The sequence below is a fragment of the Accipiter gentilis genome, chromosome 5, assembly GCF_929443795.1.
Source record: "Accipiter gentilis chromosome 5, bAccGen1.1, whole genome shotgun sequence".
NCBI classification, from domain to species: Eukaryota; Metazoa; Chordata; class Aves; order Accipitriformes; family Accipitridae; genus Astur; species Astur gentilis.
The window spans coordinates 12,760,653-12,779,596 of NC_064884.1; the positions used below are offsets into that span (position 1 = coordinate 12,760,653).

The 18,944-nt window shown below is 50.3% G+C and overlaps 1 protein-coding gene across 3 annotated transcripts in view; it reads right to left on the minus strand.

Moving 5' to 3' along the window:
- Positions 1 to 15,914: 15,914 nt before the first annotated feature.
- BCL11A (BCL11 transcription factor A) overlaps positions 15,915 to 18,944 on the minus strand; it is a 112,211-nt gene continuing 109,181 nt past the window's right edge. For all 3 annotated transcript variants that reach the window (XM_049799668.1, XM_049799666.1, XM_049799669.1), the window contains exon 4: positions 15,915 to 16,403. In XM_049799668.1, coding sequence (XP_049655625.1) covers positions 16,302 to 16,403 — 102 coding nt within the window. In that variant the 3' untranslated portion in view covers positions 15,915 to 16,301. The remainder of the gene's footprint in view (positions 16,404 to 18,944) is intronic.

Below are 18,944 nucleotides of genomic sequence, written 5' to 3' on the forward strand. Positions count from 1 at the left end.
TTGCTGCTAGAGTAACTCAAAAGCTAAAGCCAGATACCCCGTGCCAGAGATGGAGATGCAAGGGGAGATGAAGGAGTAGCTAAAATAATTTCGAGAAACCCTTATGTTTCTTCCAAGATAACAACACCAACTTCACCCTGGGCCACCACTAGGCAATGGCAAGACCATGACGGGTGAAGCCAGGCTGCTCTGGCTGGGTGTATAGCGGGACAGGCACCTAACAGTGCACAGTCACGCCATCCCAGTAAGTGACTCATTGCCTGGGAGATGCAATCCTGAAGCAAGCTTGCATGAGGCCGCAGCCGCCACCAGGCATTCTCAAACCAGTTCAGCTAGTTGTAGCATGGGGTTGCCAAAAACCGAATAAAGCTGACCTTTGCTGGGGTTTGCAGAGGGGAGGATGGTGGTTTCTTGGGGCAATAGACCAGGGCTGTGGTGTCTTCGATAACAAGGTGATACAACCCCACCAAGGGAGAGGGAGGGACCATGAAGACTGGTGGTGCTGGAGGCAGACCCTTGTGTCCCAAGAGACCTGGGTTGAGCTCAGCACCACACGGACCCCAGACATACACCTTGATGGCACTGGATAAGCCTGTCCTACTGCTTCTGTGATGAGGAAAAAGGAAGAAAAGACGTCCCCTGGGCTGGGTCTCCTGCCTGGAGAGGGTGAAGGGAATAAAAGGACCTGGGACCAGAGAAGCTGGTCTGACATCAGTGCAGGACCATCATCTGCTGCACTTTCTTTCAGTCACCCCACTTATAGACAGGACCAGCTCCAAATCCTCCTGCCCACCTCCCTCCATCCCTATCACGCTGCTTGCAGAACTGCAGAGGGAGGCCATTTCAATGGCAAAATCTGGCCATTTAATATTATCTGGTCTCCTGTCATCATATTTTCTTCTGCAAGGTCCCCTGCTACTTCCCCAAGGCAAAGAGGAATTAACCCAACATGGCTTCATCCCTGACTCACCACTGAGGGAAACACTAGTCATGGTACAAAGCCGCTCATTGGAGAGGTTGAATATTCCCTCCCTTTCAGCACTTATAAGAGATGCCGATGTCCCCAAGCAATACAATTTGGTAATTTTTATTAATTTAGCAGTGCTTAGGGACCTCCAATGAACTTCAAACCCCAAGATAAACCGGCCATAAACCTAGTCTTCTGCCCACTGGAGCACTAAAATATAGCCCTTCCCAAAAACATGAATTGTCAGGTACAGGGAAGAAAAACTTATTTCTGCCAGGATAATGGAGCAACGCATCTTCTCGCAATTAATACGCCAGCATAGACCATGCCTCCAGCTCTAGAGGTATGTCTTCAAAAAAGCACTACACGGTTCTGCACACTCATAATACCCAGTATATTTCTGTTGTACATATGAAGGGCTAAGCTGAGCCCACAATGCCAGGGAGCACAGAGGCTTTCCAAAAATCTAATGCATAGTCCATGCTAAGCTTTCCCCTCTGGCAAACGTGGGGTAAAGACAGTGTGATATGACACATATTGCAGGTGCCATACTGTGGGCACAGGGAGATCCTTGAGAGATAACATGCATTTGCAAAATCTACAGTCTTAAAGACAGGATTACTTTAAAAAGCAGCAACAGAGAGCTGCACATGGATATCGCTCACCTGCCCCACAGAGAGCAGCTCCCTGGTGAACATCCAGTCCTCCCCACAGGGAACAACCCAAGGTGGTCACATAGATGAGCAAGTTGAGACAAGGTGCCACCTAAGGCTCAGCATGGCACACAAGTTGAAGTTGAACAGGAAGCACCTTGTAAAAGCCTCCATAAGCTAGGCAAGGATGTCCTCTACTTTCTCCCAAAGCAATGTAGCTTTGCTCCCCCATATCCAGAGCACACTAGGCATCCACAGTAAGCTGGCACTTATAAGCACAGACCTTGCACAGTCCCAGAGTTCCATTTTTTTTGAGCCGAGACAGATGTTCTTCTGAGCCAGCCAAACACAAATAAAGATAGCAGGCATTGCCTCCCAGGCCCAGCCAAAGAACCAAAGCCAGCTCAGGAGCGAGCACCAGGCTGCAGTGGCCAGAGAAGCCCCCAGGTGGAGGCTGCTATCGTTGCACAGCCAGCCAGCCCTGGGACCCCTACACACTCACAGCTCACCCAGCGCAGGGGACCCTCCACAACACCCAGAGACCATCAAGGCAAACCCAAAAAAACCCACACGAGTCTCTCACCACAGCAACACAACCTCCTCCTGCTTCTTCCAAAGTCAGCTCCAACCATTTGCTGTTGAGTTTGCTGTAAACCTGTGCCTTTATGGGCTACCTCATAGACCTCTGTAATTAGGAGCAGCTGGAGGACAAGTGGGCTGGGTGTCCCCACCTGTGGGTGATCAGCAGAGGGGGTAGCCTGGCCACAGCTGGAGGTCATTCCCATCCCTGGCCAAGCAGGGCAGCCTTGAACACTTTCTGAGCAGCAGAAGAGGGTTAGTGGGACAGGTTTCTGAATCCTAAAGGGTGTAGCCTTATCGCCTCCATCCTCTCCATCTGTGTCCCCATCTCCTGCTGCTCCTGCCTGGGCTATCAGCAGAGCCTATGACGTGCGCGTGGCTCTGCCCACCTAGGTTAGACCCTATGGGACAGTGCCCCATCAGTGAGGTCACGTCAAGTGCTGGCCTCACCCTTGCCTCATGCCCCATCATGGAGCAGCTCCAGTCTCAAGGAAGCTCTCTTAACAGAGGTAACACACTCCAGTGTCCCTCCTACCCAAGTCTCCCAATTAAAGTCATCCGAGGGCTGTTGTGTTTTGGGGGCACAACTCACTCTTTTTCCTGCTGGAGGTGATTGCATTGTCAACACAACGGTCCTTGTTGTCCTACCCAGAAGAAGCTCATGTGTGGTATCGATAAAGCTTTACAAAGCATAGACTTGAGTCAAGCAGTGGGGAGGGAAAACTCCTTTGATCCAGAATTTACATCATGTTCACCAAGGATTTATTTTTTTAAACCATCAGCATTGACTTTTCTGATAAATCATCTGTCCGTGTGTTGTAGGGACATAACCCTGTGCACGTGAACCAGTGCATCAAAGCGAAGGCCGTACATGAACCGCCAGGGAATTGGGAGCTGTGATCTGTTACAAACTCGCCGGGAGTCCCGCGGCATGGTACCGCGTGCCGTGCATCGCCACCCTGCCTCTTGTGCAACCACCAGGTTTCAACAGCACAAGATTTCGGTGGAAGGTCACCAATAAGCCCTCATCGCTTGCCTCTTAATGAGAGAGATCTGCCCCGACTTCAATTAAGGGAAAAGGGACACCCCTCATGGTTTCAGGAGGACTTTTCTTCATCCTCCCCTCCCCTGGCTTGCAGGTTTCTCCCCATGCCCATCCACAGCCCATGGACCCAGCATGTAATTATATATTAACTAAACATCCTCTCTTCTAAAAAAGAAAATACGCTATATACATATGGTTTAGTCGGAGCTTAAAGGGATTTGGGGTCTAGGACTCTGAAATTATTCATCTACAGTGTTTGGAGAAAGGAATTTATAAGAGGCATTTGCTAAACTAAAACTCCCTGGCCTTTTAGCAACCCTAGAAAGAGAGGGGGGGAAAAGGGCAGAACAAAGAGGTGTGCTGAGGAAAAGTTAATTTTTTCCATCGAGCTCTTGTGTGTGCCAAATTATCCCTTAATGTAAAGCCTCCTGCACTTTTACTTAAACAACGTCAGTAATGAGGGACCAGCTCACCACGCTCGGCCCTCCGCAGCTCCTTCTCCCCGGGTTTGGCAGGGGGCTGGTTCCCGAGAGGCCTATGGTTGACCATCACGGGCTCAGGGTCCACAGGGCAGAGCCAAAATACCCCAGTAATTAACTGTAGGTTAATCATATTTACTGCAGCCCTGTTGTTCCAAGATTCTCAGACAAAGGCTAAATTCAAGAAAACTTAAAAAGAAACAGATCTTCAGAGCTGATTTATTGGTAATGCAATTAGGATGAGGGAGAGAATCTAATTACCAAGTACTCTCACTTCTCTCCCCCCCCCCCCCCGACCCCCCCAAGGTATTTAAAGAGGAAGCTCTCAGTGTAATAACTACTTTCTGGTTTACTTTACTTCTTAGCACGGCAGTTGTTGAAACAGTTTCAGTGTTTTCTCAGCTGCATTTTTATGTCAATACTAAGAATGGGATGAAATGGTTTGGACATGTCAAAGGAGGGGGGGAAAGAAAAAAAGTTATCAAGGCACTTACATGAAAAAACACCCCCAAAATATTTCAGAGGAGCTAAAAATGCACCTGAGGCTGCAATGTGATTGAGGAGAGGCCAGAAGAACAGGTCATGCATGTGGCTGTCCCTCCGCTTCCCAGAAGCGCACGTAGGAAAGCGCTGATGGAGTGCCAGGACGGTTTGCCCTCGGGTCTATCCCATGCAGATACATAATTACAATGGGAACCAGTGGCACAAAACCTCACATTTATCCCAGCTCAGTGGTACGAGATCTTTGTGGTACGAGATCTTTAATCTGCAGCAGACGGGGTACTGGGAGGCACAGCCAGGCTTGGCTCTGGGTGGGCAATAGCCAGGCTGTAAGCCCTGCATTCGCAGAGCTGGAGCTCCAGTGATTAATGCACATTAAATAATAATAATAACAGGAATACAAAGCATCTTTCACATGCAAGCGGCTGCTCAGCTGCAGACCCTCGTGGCCACCGCAAACTCCCACAGCAAGGACCTCAACCAGCACGACAGCATGTCCATCCCTTGCAAAACCTCTTGCAATTCAGAGCACTACAGCATGTGCATCTTTAATTACTACTTATTATTTATCTCTCCACAAGCCTTGGAGCTCCAAGTCTTGAAAGACCTGGACATGTGTTACGAAGACACATGGCAGCTTCATTGCTCTCATTCTGTTATTTTTATTATTCCAGGTATGGCAATACCTATGTAAGCATGAGTTGAATCCCATCACCGATGCACCCCACGAGGAGGGAGGAAATGGGGTTGCATTGGTGGTCCCCAGCTGGGAGCAAAGGCATTGACCTCTTTGGAGATGGGGAGTGGGTTTAGGGGGTGGTGGGGACAAGGGGAAGAAAGATGCTGGGCAGAGGTAGAGGGCGGGATGCAGGTAATCGCTAAACGTGCATCTCCAGCAGCTCGAACCCCTCCTTGCTCATCTGCTGGGCAAAGGCAGAGCAGGAGAGCCTGACACTGCTTGCAGGGAAACAAAAAGGGGAAGGAAAAAAAAAACACCACCATGCAAGACACCTTAAAAGCATTCCCACAACCCTTTGCCAATCCACCTAAATCCTGACCTGGAAGAAAACACCCCACCTTGTCCCAGGCTCCAGTGAGTCATGCCGAGAAACCGGCAGAGCAGTGCAGGGAGAAGGGCCCTGGCCGCGGGGGCAGCAGCACATCCCAGCCGGGGCCATCAGCAAAGATCATCTTTCCCCGCTGTGCCTCCCTGTCCAGGGAGGATTCACCTCTACCTTCTCACTGAAGTGCAAGAAACGACATTAAAGTTAAAAAAAAAAAAAAAAAAAAAAAAAAAGTCCTGTAGCATCAAGTGTTTCCAGGAGTCCCACTGATTTTTGAGGCTGCTCACTACTCTTTCTCCCCCCTTAAATCCACCCAAGTGCAATTCAGGGAGGGGTTCAGCCTCTTCCTTTAAAGAAGAGGAATATAGGTATGCATGAAAGTAAAACTGAGATGGTCCTGGTCTGCAAACAGCTCTGCTGCTCCAGCCCTGGGACCAGGGATTATCAGAGCAGGTGAAAAATCAGAACTTGCATCATCCTCATGGTAAGATGTAAAGGACATGCAAGGAGAAGCACCTCTGGAAAGACATCTGGCCCCAAGCATGACCCCCACCATGCTCTTCCAAAAAAAATACGTGCCCAGAAACATCTTCGCTGAAGCTGGATGTAGCCACGAGCCCTTGCCCACCCGACCTGCACACAGCTGGGAGGGAGCACCCAAAACCGGGTACGAGCCAGCTGCTTGTGCTGCTTGCAAACCAGTAATTCACTATTTCTCAATTTATTATCCCCAACCACCTCAAGAACACATAGCGAGTATGCTCCAGCTTCATCCATCCCCACAGCAGCTCCCAAAGAGATGCCATCAAGCCAGACCGGGACCCATCTTTGGAGTGACGGCAAACCTGAAATTGGGCATCACTCCATCCTGGAACAAACTCTCCCCACAGCCCTTCCGGAGCATCCCCGGTGACGGACCAACCCAGCTCCCAGCAGAGGCCAGCCCTTCGCCGGTGCTATCCCTGGGGCCCTTCTAGGCTTTGGTGGTGCAAACATCAGTGTGCAAGGGGTGTGCGCGAGATGTGAATGCATTACCTGCTCCCAAAAGCTGATGACTTTCCAGGGTTAAAGATGGAGGCTGGATTTAAGGCATCAGGTTCCCAAACACTGTAACCCCAGCGTGAAGGGAGGCCGGGTTTTTTGGTGGTTTGTTTTGGGTTTTTTTTAAAAGCAAGATGCTGTGTGATATTAAAGGCTATTTCCAAACACCACTAGAGCCACTCATGGGCACAGACCTGCATTTAATCTCCTGGGGAGGTTTTACAATCACTTTCATAACTCGCTCACCGTCAGGATTTTGCTTTCCGACGCATCGCCCCTTATCTCAGCCCGGCTGCAGGAGAGCGAATCTGGGGTGGGATGCAGAAATACGTTTGTTACTTTCTACGCCATAATTGCAAACCACAAGGAAGAACATCCTTCCTCATTTCGCAGCTAAAAAGCTACGAAACCACAACTGCCTTCCCGGTGGCGATAGCAGCCGGCTGCGGACGAGTGGGAGCAGAAGGATATCCCCTGCGCAGATGTTCGCCTCTGCCACCCGTGCCGTGGTTTTGCAGAGAGAAGCTGGGGGACCTGATAAAGCATCTGGGTCGGAAGGATTTACAAGGCTCCTATTCCTAAATCGAGGGGAGGGGGAGGCTTAGGGGGTGGATGGCGAGCCGGGAAACAGCGTGGAAAATGCCAGCATGCCTGGCCAAGAGATTATCGCCAGGGTTCAGCCATAAGCTTTATATTGTCCTGATGTTTACTCTCCACCTCCCCACAAACTCACTTCGTAAATGACAAGTGAAATTCCCCATCCGTCCCCGCAGCTGGGCGATTTTCGGCCACGCGTGCACATACCATGCTCGGGGTGCTCCTGTGTGGATTCGGGAGGGGTGGGGTAAAAACACTCATAAAACACCTCTTTTTATAGATAGATGTCTGCGGGAGGATTACCGTGGTATGGCCTGCTCTATCAGAAGAGGTTGTTTTGTTTGTTGGGTTTGGGTTTTTCTTAGAGGTGTTTAATACTGTGTGTGACAAGTGATGACCGCCACCCTCAGCAGTGCCTGGCCAGCACAGCCCCCCACCAGGGATCACCTGAGCGACAGCCCCATAAATACTTCTAGCCTAACTAACCCATGGCCCCATACAGCTGCCTAGCCGGTCCACTAACCCTGCTCAATTTATGATTCCTAAACAAGACAAAAGAAGGATATACTGGATTTATTTTCTTTTTTTAAAAAAAACTCAAAGCAAGGAGTCTGTATTTCTAAGGGTTCGGCCAGCCCAGCGCCTGACAGCAGGCATTACCTACCACTATTTTATGGTCTGTGCTGGCTGTGTGCATTCGTGCAGCTTTAAAAACAAGCAATATTCCTTGTAAACAGTGGATTGGAAACAAGTAAGTTTTTGATTGCCAGAAAGGGGATAGGTAGGCAGCCTTGGACTGAGCAACAGGTTTCGATGCACAGCTCAGACCCGGTCCAAGCTCAGCTGTTGGGGTCCAGCTAGAGAAGAGGGGTTTCCTCAGCTGATTAACCCAACCTCAGGAAAACCCCATTATTTGATGCCCCAAACCCTAGGCAGTGGCCGCGGTGTGGGAACGTAGCCTGACCCCAAATTCAAGCTGTGGGGCTGGGTCCAGAGCCAGCAGCCCCTGTCCTGTCCCACTTTTCATCTGTAATTGGAGAGATGCTGTACAACTCTAGAAAATAAATAAAATTATCTAATCCCCGGGTTTCAAATGAACGTATTTACCTGGTCTCCCTATTTTACTCAACCCTTGACCTCCAGGCATTACACAGGAGAGCTGTATGATGCCCGCCTGAAAAGCAGTCTTTCAGGGTAGGGGGTTTGTTTTATTTTCTACGTTTGAAAAGACAATTCCAGCCTCCCGATGGCTCCAGCACACAGGCGGCTGAACCAGGCCTTTTGTCTTTAAGGATGCGAATTAAGGGTACCGCATTTTCTTCGCTTTCTCAAACAAGTCTTGACCTTTCAACCCTAAAGCTGGATGGAGAGCAGACCAAACACTCAGAGGCTCTCTCCCTTTTATCCCAGCTGTCCCCACCTTGTGTGCCAAGTCCTTCTCCTGGCTTGAGACTTTAACCTCCAGCATCTGACAAACAGAGAAGGGGAAGGCAAGGGCAGCAATTATGCTGCCTTCCAACTTTGGGGTGGGGGGTGGGGATAAAATCATTTTAAAAGGCTCCAGGAAACAAGGAATGGCCAGAAAAACCAAACTTGGTAGATATGGTGAAGGCTTTAGTCACTCCCGGAGGGAATAAGAGCCTCAAACAAAGCATCCAAAAGCCCCGTGGTCCCTTCGCCAGACTGTATGTTTTCTATAACCCGTAGGCAATAACATCGGCAGCAGCATCACGGCAGCCCAGCCGCCTCCCAAGAGGGGATGCAACACCAAGGGTGGGGAGCAGGTTGCCCAGAAAATCCCCCAAACTCAGATGTGGTCCCAACCAAACACTTCTTGACCCACAAAGAACCAGTGTCAGCGCAGAGCCGCCAGCCAGAGACGCACGGGGACCCAGCCAGCCCCTCCGGAGATTAAACATTTCAACAAAATAAACCTCAGGGCAGGTTCGGACCACATTTTACACCCTTGGAAACCCACCATGATGCTGCTGGCTTTAGCTGCAGTCTCCCCATCAGAATCCAGTGTGAACACAAGCTCTCCTGCCCATGACAAGCACCAGCTACTTCTTCTGGCACCCAAACCACCGCTCAGCATCCTCAACTCTGCCTTCAAGCGACTTCTTCGTGGCCTGACTTACTTTCTTCTTTTTAAGTACACAGCACAAAAAACCACACACAGGCCAACTTCAGAGATATTCCCACTAGAAAAATTAAATACTCATAATGCTTTTTTAAAGTGAATTGGGCCCCTTAATTTGCATCTTATAATAAGGATGTTATCGTACTGGTTTATGGCTCAGCTCTTTAGTTTCTATCTCTCAGGGGCTAGATTTCCCCTCATGAGTTCAATAGATGTCTATGAACTAATGTAATTTTTTAAAAGGCTTTTCTTCTGTATTAACATTACAACCTTTATGAGTTAAAGGTTTTCCTTGCTGAAGTGCGGGGCACGTTGGCGTTCGAGATCCAGGCACCCTACTTGCAAGCGCGGCTGCAGAGGATGCTGCAACCTGGGGTTAATCCCGGGCAGCGGGTAGAAACCTTCCTCACACCGAGCCGAGCTCTCCAGCGTACTCCGTCTCTTACATTTAGCTTAATTATAAAACATTGTCACTCGAATATTAAAATAATGTTTAATACACAGAAGGGAATAAGCCAGTCCAGAAAAATGCATAATTTCCCCATGCCTGCCCTGCTAGTCACATGCAATGAGGTCTTTTCTTTTCCCCCCTTTCGCCTGACTGCCTCTTACAGCGATGCTGGGAATACACCTTCAAGAGCCTTTCAAAAGCATTTAAAACCCAGGGAGGATTTCCCCCTCTCTGCCCTTTCCAGGGGTGCCCATCCTCTGATCCCCTCACCCTCAGGAGGCAGAGCGGGGCTGGGGTCAGATTTGTCCTCCTGACCCCTTCCAGGCCCGCATCCGTACAGCAGCACCAGGGTCTCCGGGAGAGGAAAACAGCAACAACTTGACTAAATCCCAGAGGACGTTTTTAAACTTGCCCAAATTAGGGCCTGGGGGCGGATGCTCGGCATTTCAAAACAGCCAGTCTCCGAGGTGCTCAAACACGCCACGGTTAGGAGCGATGTCGAAAATGCCAGCCCCTGCTTTCATATACCCCGGGATCATTCATCACCTCCACACCTTATTTTATATTGCCAGGCTCTACTTTAAATAAGCTTTTTTTCCCCTCCCCTTTAATCACTACAGCTGCAGAAGGTGTTATCTCTTCAGCAGGGGAGAGAGAGAAGCAGGGAGGGGGAAGAAGAGACAAAAAACAGTTGAAAGGGGATTTTAGGCAGCAAAAGGTGAACAGGAGCAGCCAGGTGCAAAGCAGCTCCCAAAGGGATGTTGCTCCCCAAAGCCTCTGAATGGACAAAGCCAAACCCCAGGGGAGTGTGCCAGTGAGGCGGTAGGGAAAAGGTCTGTTAGAAGGAGAATGTAAAAAGAAAGAATTTTTATCCATACTGGAATTAGGGGTGCAGGGGTGTTTGGGGAGAGCGGGGCAGACAGAGCCCGCACTGCCCACCAACAGGGGCTGTTCTGGAGATGAGCCGTGGGACAAGGGCTGCCCAAGGACAACCTCGGCCCGCGGGGAAGGGGGACCGAAGTGTCACAGCCCTCAGGCGCTGCTCGCCGATGCAGGGCTGCAAGAGGAGCTCAGGGAAAGGACAGACACTTACTTAAAGAAAAAAGAAAAAAAGGTTTATTTAGGGCTTCATCCTCTACTACCTCCCCGCCCTAAGTGTCCCGGGTCTGCAAGGGCACAGCTATTTCAAGACTGATCTGGCATCCCTGTAGGCACCACAAGCTCTGCTACAGATACTCAAGAAGCAAGTTCACAGCCCCATTTTCTGCTGCCTGCAGGTAAGCTTCACAGGAGGCCCTTGGCCACCACCACCTTCACCCAACCTCTTGTGACGGACAGGCTACAAACCCAGAGAAACCTGACGGAAAGGGTTAAGCAGCCTATGGATGCTCTGCCTGCGCACTTACCACCTGGAGCAGCTTCACTCACAACTGGGAAGCATTAAAGGTTTAGCATGAGCTGATGCAGGTGGTACAGCTTTTGGCTGCAGGCTCTCTGATGCATTGGTCTGGATGAGCTTTGGGGATCTTCTGCCAGCCCATAGGGACAACCCGGTGAGAGGCCACCTCTTGCCAAGGGGACCCTGTCACTGGGGCCAGCCCCTCAGCGGCTCCATGGGGTTGGGCAGGAGTCTTACTGCTCCATCTAGACCTTTTCATCAGGGAAAAACTCATCTTGAATGGGCATTTGAGGAAGTTAAGCTTAGCAACAACGATGCTGGGGAAAGAGGGAAGCTCCAAAGGCATTGCCTTTTTCATGCCATTTAAATTAAGTTGTCAAATGTGAAAATAACTTGAAAGGCAGTAGCCCTGTTTTATTAATAGCAAGTATTTATTAGCCTCCTTGATTTACAGTATGTTTCTGAAAGTCATCAGTCCATCACAATCAGTCCGTCAGCACGGGGGCTGAGTTGTTCTTCTTGGTCAACACAATATGGAATATAGATCTGAATATTAGAAGCCAAATACAACCTTCATTTTGCATGCACATATCCCACCAATGGGAGGCCCGTAAATGAATCCTGTATAGCCCTTAGACACATGCATTTGCAGACACTGGGGGAGAGGTGGGAGCTTCTATACATTGCCACTGGAAACCCAGGGGGTCCTGGAAATCACCAGGGAAGAGCCATCAGGGCTAGAGCAACCTCGGAAAACATCATGGCACACATACCCCAGTCACCAAAAAAGGGGGAAATCCACCTCGTGATCTTGCTTCTGGGTTTTGACATGAAAAGCTATCTGTCCTTCCATCCATCTAACTGCAGTATTTGATGGTCACACAGCACAGACACCTCCACCCACCCATTAGCGTCTCTATTTCCAGATTTCTCCTCTCCCCCCCCCCCCCCCCCCGCCTCGCTGTGGGGTTTTGCCTGTCCAGCTGTCTGTCCGCACCACTTCTGCCCATCACTACAGCACGTGAGCGTCTGCCCGCTGGAACCACAGCCGAGCCAGCATTTCCCAGGGATCACATCGTGCTCATTACGGGAGGCCAGACGAAATTAAATTGGGGCCCACTGGTTCTCCCATCTGAACTTCATCACTGCTAAAGACGCAATAAAAGTAATAGCAACAACGAACAAGCCTCTACCAGATGTGTAACTCTATCCAGTGAGATTAAGGAATAAGGGCCATATTTTGGGTTTGGGGTTTTTTTGTTGTTGTGTTCCCCCCACACACCCCATCTTTCCTTAGGAATAACTGATTATTTGGATGCCTGTAGAAGATGAATGTTAAGAGGGTGACTTCTGGGAGGAGAGGAGGTTCAGGGGGTGTTGGGATGGAGGGACAACAAGATTTTATTGACTTGAAGCAGATACAACATACAACTGAATGATGATGCCTAATCATGCCTGAAATGGGAAAAATGGGGTGGGGGAGGGGGGAAGCAGGGAATAAAAAAGCAGCAAGTGAGGCACCACTCTCATTTGGAGAGGTTGTTCAGCTTGCTCCTCAATAATAATTTATAGTGGGATCACATGAAATATCACACCAGAGCAGGGTGCCCTGGAAAGGCAGCTACATCCAGCGGGTCCTCTGCCTCACCACCATAAACCTGCAGGTGAAGGCTCACCCCGGGTTTCGCCCACATCCAGACAGCTCAAACACACAGCAACACAAGAAGTGAGATTAAAAAAAAAAGTACAGGGTAAACAGCATATTTGGTAAAATAAACTCCAGCAGCCCAAGAAGAATGGTCCTTCCCTCCACCTTCCCCCAGAGTCCACAGTCACGTTGCTGCCCACCAACACCTTGATGCTCCCAAGCCCGATGCTGCTGCTGGTCCCACGGGTCACTTAGTGGGACCCGACACAAAGCTGGGGTTGAAACAGAATGCAGGAGTTTGGGATTGTTGCTGGAAATCCCATTCATGGGGTTTTAGATCTGTTTTTCGGATCCCTTCTGGAGAGACAGTGCTCGATCAGTGACCTCCAACGCATGTTTCACCCCGCTCTTCTCACCTTGTAAAAGCCCACGGCCCGAATGCATCACGAATCCAAAATACGTATTATTTTGAAAGCAAAATTTAAGTTAGACTTCACAAAAGACTTGACCTTTGCTGCATTTTAGTGGCATGAAAGTGTGCTTAGAAATAAAATACAGCACAGCCAAATCGCCTTCAAGTTTGAAAGCAGCTTTTTAAACCCCCCAAAATCAAAGCTAAGCTAGCTAATTCCCAGGTATCTTGCTCATCTCGGCCCTGCGGACTGGGAAAGAAAGAGCTTTTCTTTTGCTTATTAAAAACTCCAAAACTTTAGGAGCTTTGGTTTTTTGATAAAGACCGAATGTACTTAGTTTTTTAAGTCTGATGTGCAGGCCAACGCATTGGGAATACACTTAAATACAAAATCCCTAGGAATATTGCCCCTCTTGCACTGAAAACAGAGCAACCTCCAGCTTTGAGGCTAACAGGTTTCCAGCTCTCCCCTCACAGGAAACCCTTGACTCCTGTTAATTGGCAGAAGCTCATTAAGCCACTGTAACACGATGTCTGGCAGTCCTCCGTGCACCCAGATACAGCAAAGGGCTTTGCAGCAGCCAAGTCCTGGCCAGGCAAAAAAGGATCCTAACGATACCCCTAATTAAAGCACACGGCAGTCTGGGTCACACGAGGCAGCGGAAGAAACCCTTGTAGCTCCACCAAAACCTCGTGCTGGGGCTGCCCTGTTCCTTTGCAAGAGCCAGAGCAGACCCTGGAGCCTGTGAGCAGGATCAGGCCCTGCAGCTGGGGAGAGGAACCCCCAGTGCAGCCCCGACACTTACAAGGGGCTCTCGGCACACGTGTATTGGTAAATTTAAGGCAACACATAAATTCTGCAGATGTTTTAACCCCCCCAACTCTTAGGACTTTAACACCTGTATTAAAAAATACACATTTTAAGGACTATTTCACTTTACCTTCAACACTCCAGGAAAGGTACAACTTTTCCCCTCTGTGCTTGGCAAAGCCTATTTAGCTGTCACTGCTTTCCTACTTTCTGTTTTTCCCGGGAGAAACACCTGCCTTGCACTGGCTGCTGGAGGCAGAGAGAAAGCAGAGTGCATCACACTTATTCCACCAGGCAGAGCATCCGAAGTACAACCAACTACCTCAGAAGCCATCCATGAACCGAGCTTTGCCTGCACTCAGACAAAATAAGGGTAAAGACACCCCCAAGGCTAGCCAGCACACCGAAAAACATGATAAAGCAGCTTCCCAGCTGCCCTTTATTATAAGCATTGCAGGCCTGCTGTAGATACATACCAGGTGATCCCTGGTTTGCGATCTGGAGGAGAGAGCAGAGCAACCCCCTTTGCAATTAACAACTCTGTTAGTCCTGATCTGATGCAGCTGCCTGGTGTAGACATATCCCAGGGCAGGAGCGGGAGTGCCAGCAGCTAATGGGAGCTAACTTCTTACCGATGGTGTGTTTGCAATCAATAGGATGCTTAATGCAACAGGATTCCCCCTTCCAAGGCTCAAAAAAACCTTATAAGCAGACACAGAGGCGGTAGCACAGAGGTAGAGGCTGGGATAGGAGAACCTTTAAAAACATCTCCTAATGATAAAAAAAACCTTAGGGTGTGTGCAGCCTTTTGGGTAATTGGACCTCAAAGACCAAACTGCCTTAAAAGAAACAGCAAGAGCTCCCTTCGGGTCAACCCATGCCTATACACCAAGTCCCCCCAGGCTCCTGGCTTGACCCTACAGCCATGTGAGGAGGTGCTTCTGCTGCCCAGCCCGGCCACTTGCCAAGCTTTAAGATACAAAAGTGTCTGTGCTTGTGCTATGCCCTGGTGCCCATGAGAACTACAGCCTGGGTTTTTAAAAAACAAAAGAGCAACCACCGCCTATCAAAAAGGCAACGTCATTTTCCCTATGGCCATCTTGCCGGGAGTGAGTCACCCCAGCTGGGTGTCTCGCTCAGATGTTAAGAAAGGAGATGAATAAAACCAGAAGTGAGATTGAAGCTAATACACAAAGCAAATAAATCAGCTGGCCCCTGCCCCGTGGCTCGGCTCCGTCGCACTGCAACCGGCAGCGGGTGTCCTGGCAGCCTGACACGGCCGGCCAGCAATTCTGCTTGCTCCCCAGCTGGTTTCTTTCACCAAATAAGGTCCATTCCCACTCGCCGGCACAGGCATGAGTAGCTACAGCCTATAAATCCCATCGGAGACAGCACACAAGCACGCACTTAACCCATCTTCTGTTCAGCAAAGCGCTTGGGCCCCAAACCAGCGAACTCCTTGGGCGGGTGCTCATCTTTGAGCAAGGGACGAATATCACTGGCAAGGGGGAAAGCTGTGCGAGGGCCGGAGCGCTCGGCAGGAGACGCCGGGACGCCAACCTGATAGCAGCTCCGCCCGGTATCCCGTCTCGGGGCAGGGCTCTGCATCTCCTGGTACTGACAGCATCTCCATAGCAAGGCTATTGCTCCTCCCGAAACCCACTGGCTTCTCCTCGGACAGACACTAAGGGACGTTATGGATCCCACCAGCCCCACAAGTACGTAGTTTAACAGCAGAAATGTAATCGACAGCCAGCATTCATCAAGAGGAGGCAGGCGGTGGAGGAGAGCTGGGAGACCCCCCCACACTTCAGAATCACCGAACGCCAACAGGGGTTCACCACGACTTGGGGTGTCACAGCCGTAAGCCCGATGCCTGGTCTAGCTCTGCAGGAAACGTCTGCCCACTGGGACTGTGCAGCCCCTCATGTGGACACCAGCCCCGGCTTTCTCTTTGTAAACTCAGCACGTGGTTTTCTGCAGCCGATATGGTAATACAAAGTCATACCAGCTGCCTGGCCCTTGTTAGCATTAAAAATTAAAGACAGAGCAAACAAAACCTAAAGCTCCAACATTTATTATGGCAATTTCCCACCCACCCACAGACCTACACTGTGTTTTATTTTTAATTCGTCACATCAGATGCGACTTCTGAGAAATGGCACGTCATGGAGATAACCAACAGGCCGGGTTGTCCACAAGAGCAAGACAGTCTTTCGTGGGGAAAGGAGCCCGTCGAAGCCATCGATAAGCCCTTGACCTTGGTGGGTGGGTTTGCTTTTTTTTTGTTTTTAGAAAATAAAAAAAGAAAGAGACAAACAAAAAAAAACCCCAACCCCAAAGAAGTGTTGTACTCTATTACAAAATATAAATACGATAGTCTTGCAGGCAGGAGGAGCCCGGGGAGCGCTGCCTTCGGCGGGTGACTTCTCAGGCTCTCCCGGGGACGCGGCGAGCCAGCAGGACAGAGGCCACCTCCGGATGCCGAGACGCCGCCGGCCGCTCGCCCCAGCTTCACCTCCTTTCAGAATTTAAGTGCTCTTGAACTTCCATCCGAAAACTGCCAGACGTCCGGGGCTCCCTGGGCGCTGCGCCAGCTGGGGGGGTACGCCGAACCTACAGAGAGCATGGGGACAGAGGAGAGAACAGGTGTGACATGGCCCACGGTGCGAGTTATTCTCTTATTTTACTTTTTTTTGTCTTTTTGTTTCTTTAACAACTAGGACACCCAACTGTCGCAAAGGGATACGGCAGGATGGAGCCCTTCCTCCTCTCAGGCCACACTCTCGCCTCCGGCATCACTTGGCACCATGCAGGAACCACAGGGATCATTTAGGAGGTAAAAGCTCTGGCTTCTACTGAGAAACCCGGGCTGTTCCAAGAGCTCTGTTTGGGCAATGACCGAGCCCGCCTGTCTGAAAATTTCCTCCTGTTCTTTCCCAAAACCTCAGGGGTTTCCCCCAGCGCCCACACTGCATCCGGGTGCTGAAGACCCTCTTAAAGCCATCGGTACTGTTAATAAGCCATGCGGCGGGTGGTTCATGGAGGACTTTCCCCAGCTCGTTACACGTTGGATATCACACAGCATGGAAGTGCACGCTGCAGCAGCAAAGCTCAAGCTGCAAAGCCCCAGCCTGCGCCCAGCGAAGCGTGCAGGCAACTCACTATCGACTCTGGCAACGTGGGATGGGATGCCAGGACAACAAACATCCCTGGCTTCACTCACACAGAGAATGAGAGCGGCTGCAAGCCCCTGCTCGAGGCCAATCACCAAGCACCGCGCTACCCCAAATGGCAGGCTAAGGGCTACACTGCTGCCGCCGGTGGTGGTTGAGGCCGGCGCATCATCAGCACACCCCGCAAAGTCCACCTCTGCGTCCCGACCGGGGAGCCAGTTTCTATGGAAAATGCTTCATTAATACTTAAGAGAGTGGTTGAAGGGCTATGCGCGAGCTGCCACCAAGACTAGATAAGCAGCTCCTACGCCAGATCTTCACCGGCTGTAAACTGGAGTGGCTCCTCTGAAGTCAAGAGCACGTGCCCCATTTCTCCCCTGGGAGGGCTTGTTGCTGCTGCTGTCTGAGCCCGGCACGTTTCAGGCTTATGTTAAAGCTGGCTGAAACTTTTCAAGGGAGCCAAAAGCACCACAGCCATCCCAGCCACAAGCCGTACTAGCACACCACCGCTGCAAACCGTACATCCCGCCAAGGGGCACGAAACCCAGGGGCTCCCCAGCAGCCGAGCACCTGGGCTGGAGGAGCAGCAGCTCTCCAGTGACTCCAGCAAAGAGCCCTCCGGGCAATATCACTCTCCCAGTCAATACTACGATTCACCCATGCATCCACCAAAAATGGTTTTCAGCCTTCATAGGAGGAAAAAAGAGAGGGAGGGAGCTAAGAGCGGCTGGTATCTCTTCTCTTTTTTGTACAAACTCTGCACTTAGATAAACCCCAAAACTGTAGCTCATCAGATACGCCAAAGCCTCCTGAATGTGAAGCAAAGACATGGCATCACTTATGCCTGTATTTATCTCAGCCCTTGGAAACATAATAAATACGAAACATCTGTAGTCTAAATGCTGGATACTGTTTCAGCGCCTTCATTACATTAATCATTCAATTTGGAGGAGATTAAATACTAATGGCAAAGGGGTCTGTGCCATAAAAACGCATTCCTCCTCAAAAGTTGATGGGGTTTGAGATTTTAACAATAGAGACACTGTTACCCAAATATCGCTCTTATTTATAGAGACATCTTTCTGCACAGAGAGAAACAGGAAAGTTTCTAGGTAACGCAGGTCACACGTGCGCAGGATGCCAAAGCAGCTCGAGAGCACGCGATGGGGCCTTAGACATCCATGCCCCAACCCACCAAACTTCAATGGATTTATCTCCCCATTAACTCATTGCCACTGGCAGAAAAAGCATCACGTTAGTGAATTCTGCTTTGGTGTTGAGGTGACAGCGCGCTGTCGTTCACAAGCTACGCTCTCGCGGGCAAGCCGGTGCTCAGACAACTTCTCCTACAGCAGGAGCTGCTTCTCCAAACTACCGCCCCAGCCCCGTGTGTGCGGTTGCAGGGCAACGCAGCGCCCAGACGGCTCATTTAGCTCTCTGAAACCTGTAAAATTTAGCCTTCTGAAACCTGTAAATCAAACGCATTGCTGCGCAATTTAAAAATAAATAAATAAACTGTTGTACGCTTTCCACCCACTAAATCTTGTAGCAGTGCATGGAGCCCAGATCTGCCTAGAGATGCCTGTATATATGATTACTTCACATGTAAAACACAGTATAGCAAAAGGTAGTGGAACGACAACCGCCATAGGATAGGCACAGGGTACAGCGCCCGCTCCGAAAGACAGCCAGGCTACGCTCGACCCCGGGCAGACCAGCTAACACGAGTCCTCTAGGCAATGCCGCAACCACGGTGCAAACAACCAGCAATAAAAATAGTGAGACGGAGGGAGAGAACGGACTCTGGACACGCTTTTCAGGGCCCGGGATCAAAAGGCGTGTCGTCAAGGCAGCTGCAAAGCGTTCTGTGCATCCCTGCGTACACCAGCACTCCCAGGGACCGTCACCGCGTCCATCCCATTCACCTCGAGCCCACCACACCGGGGCTGGACCCTGCCTCCCCTACGCTGTGCTAGGGGTC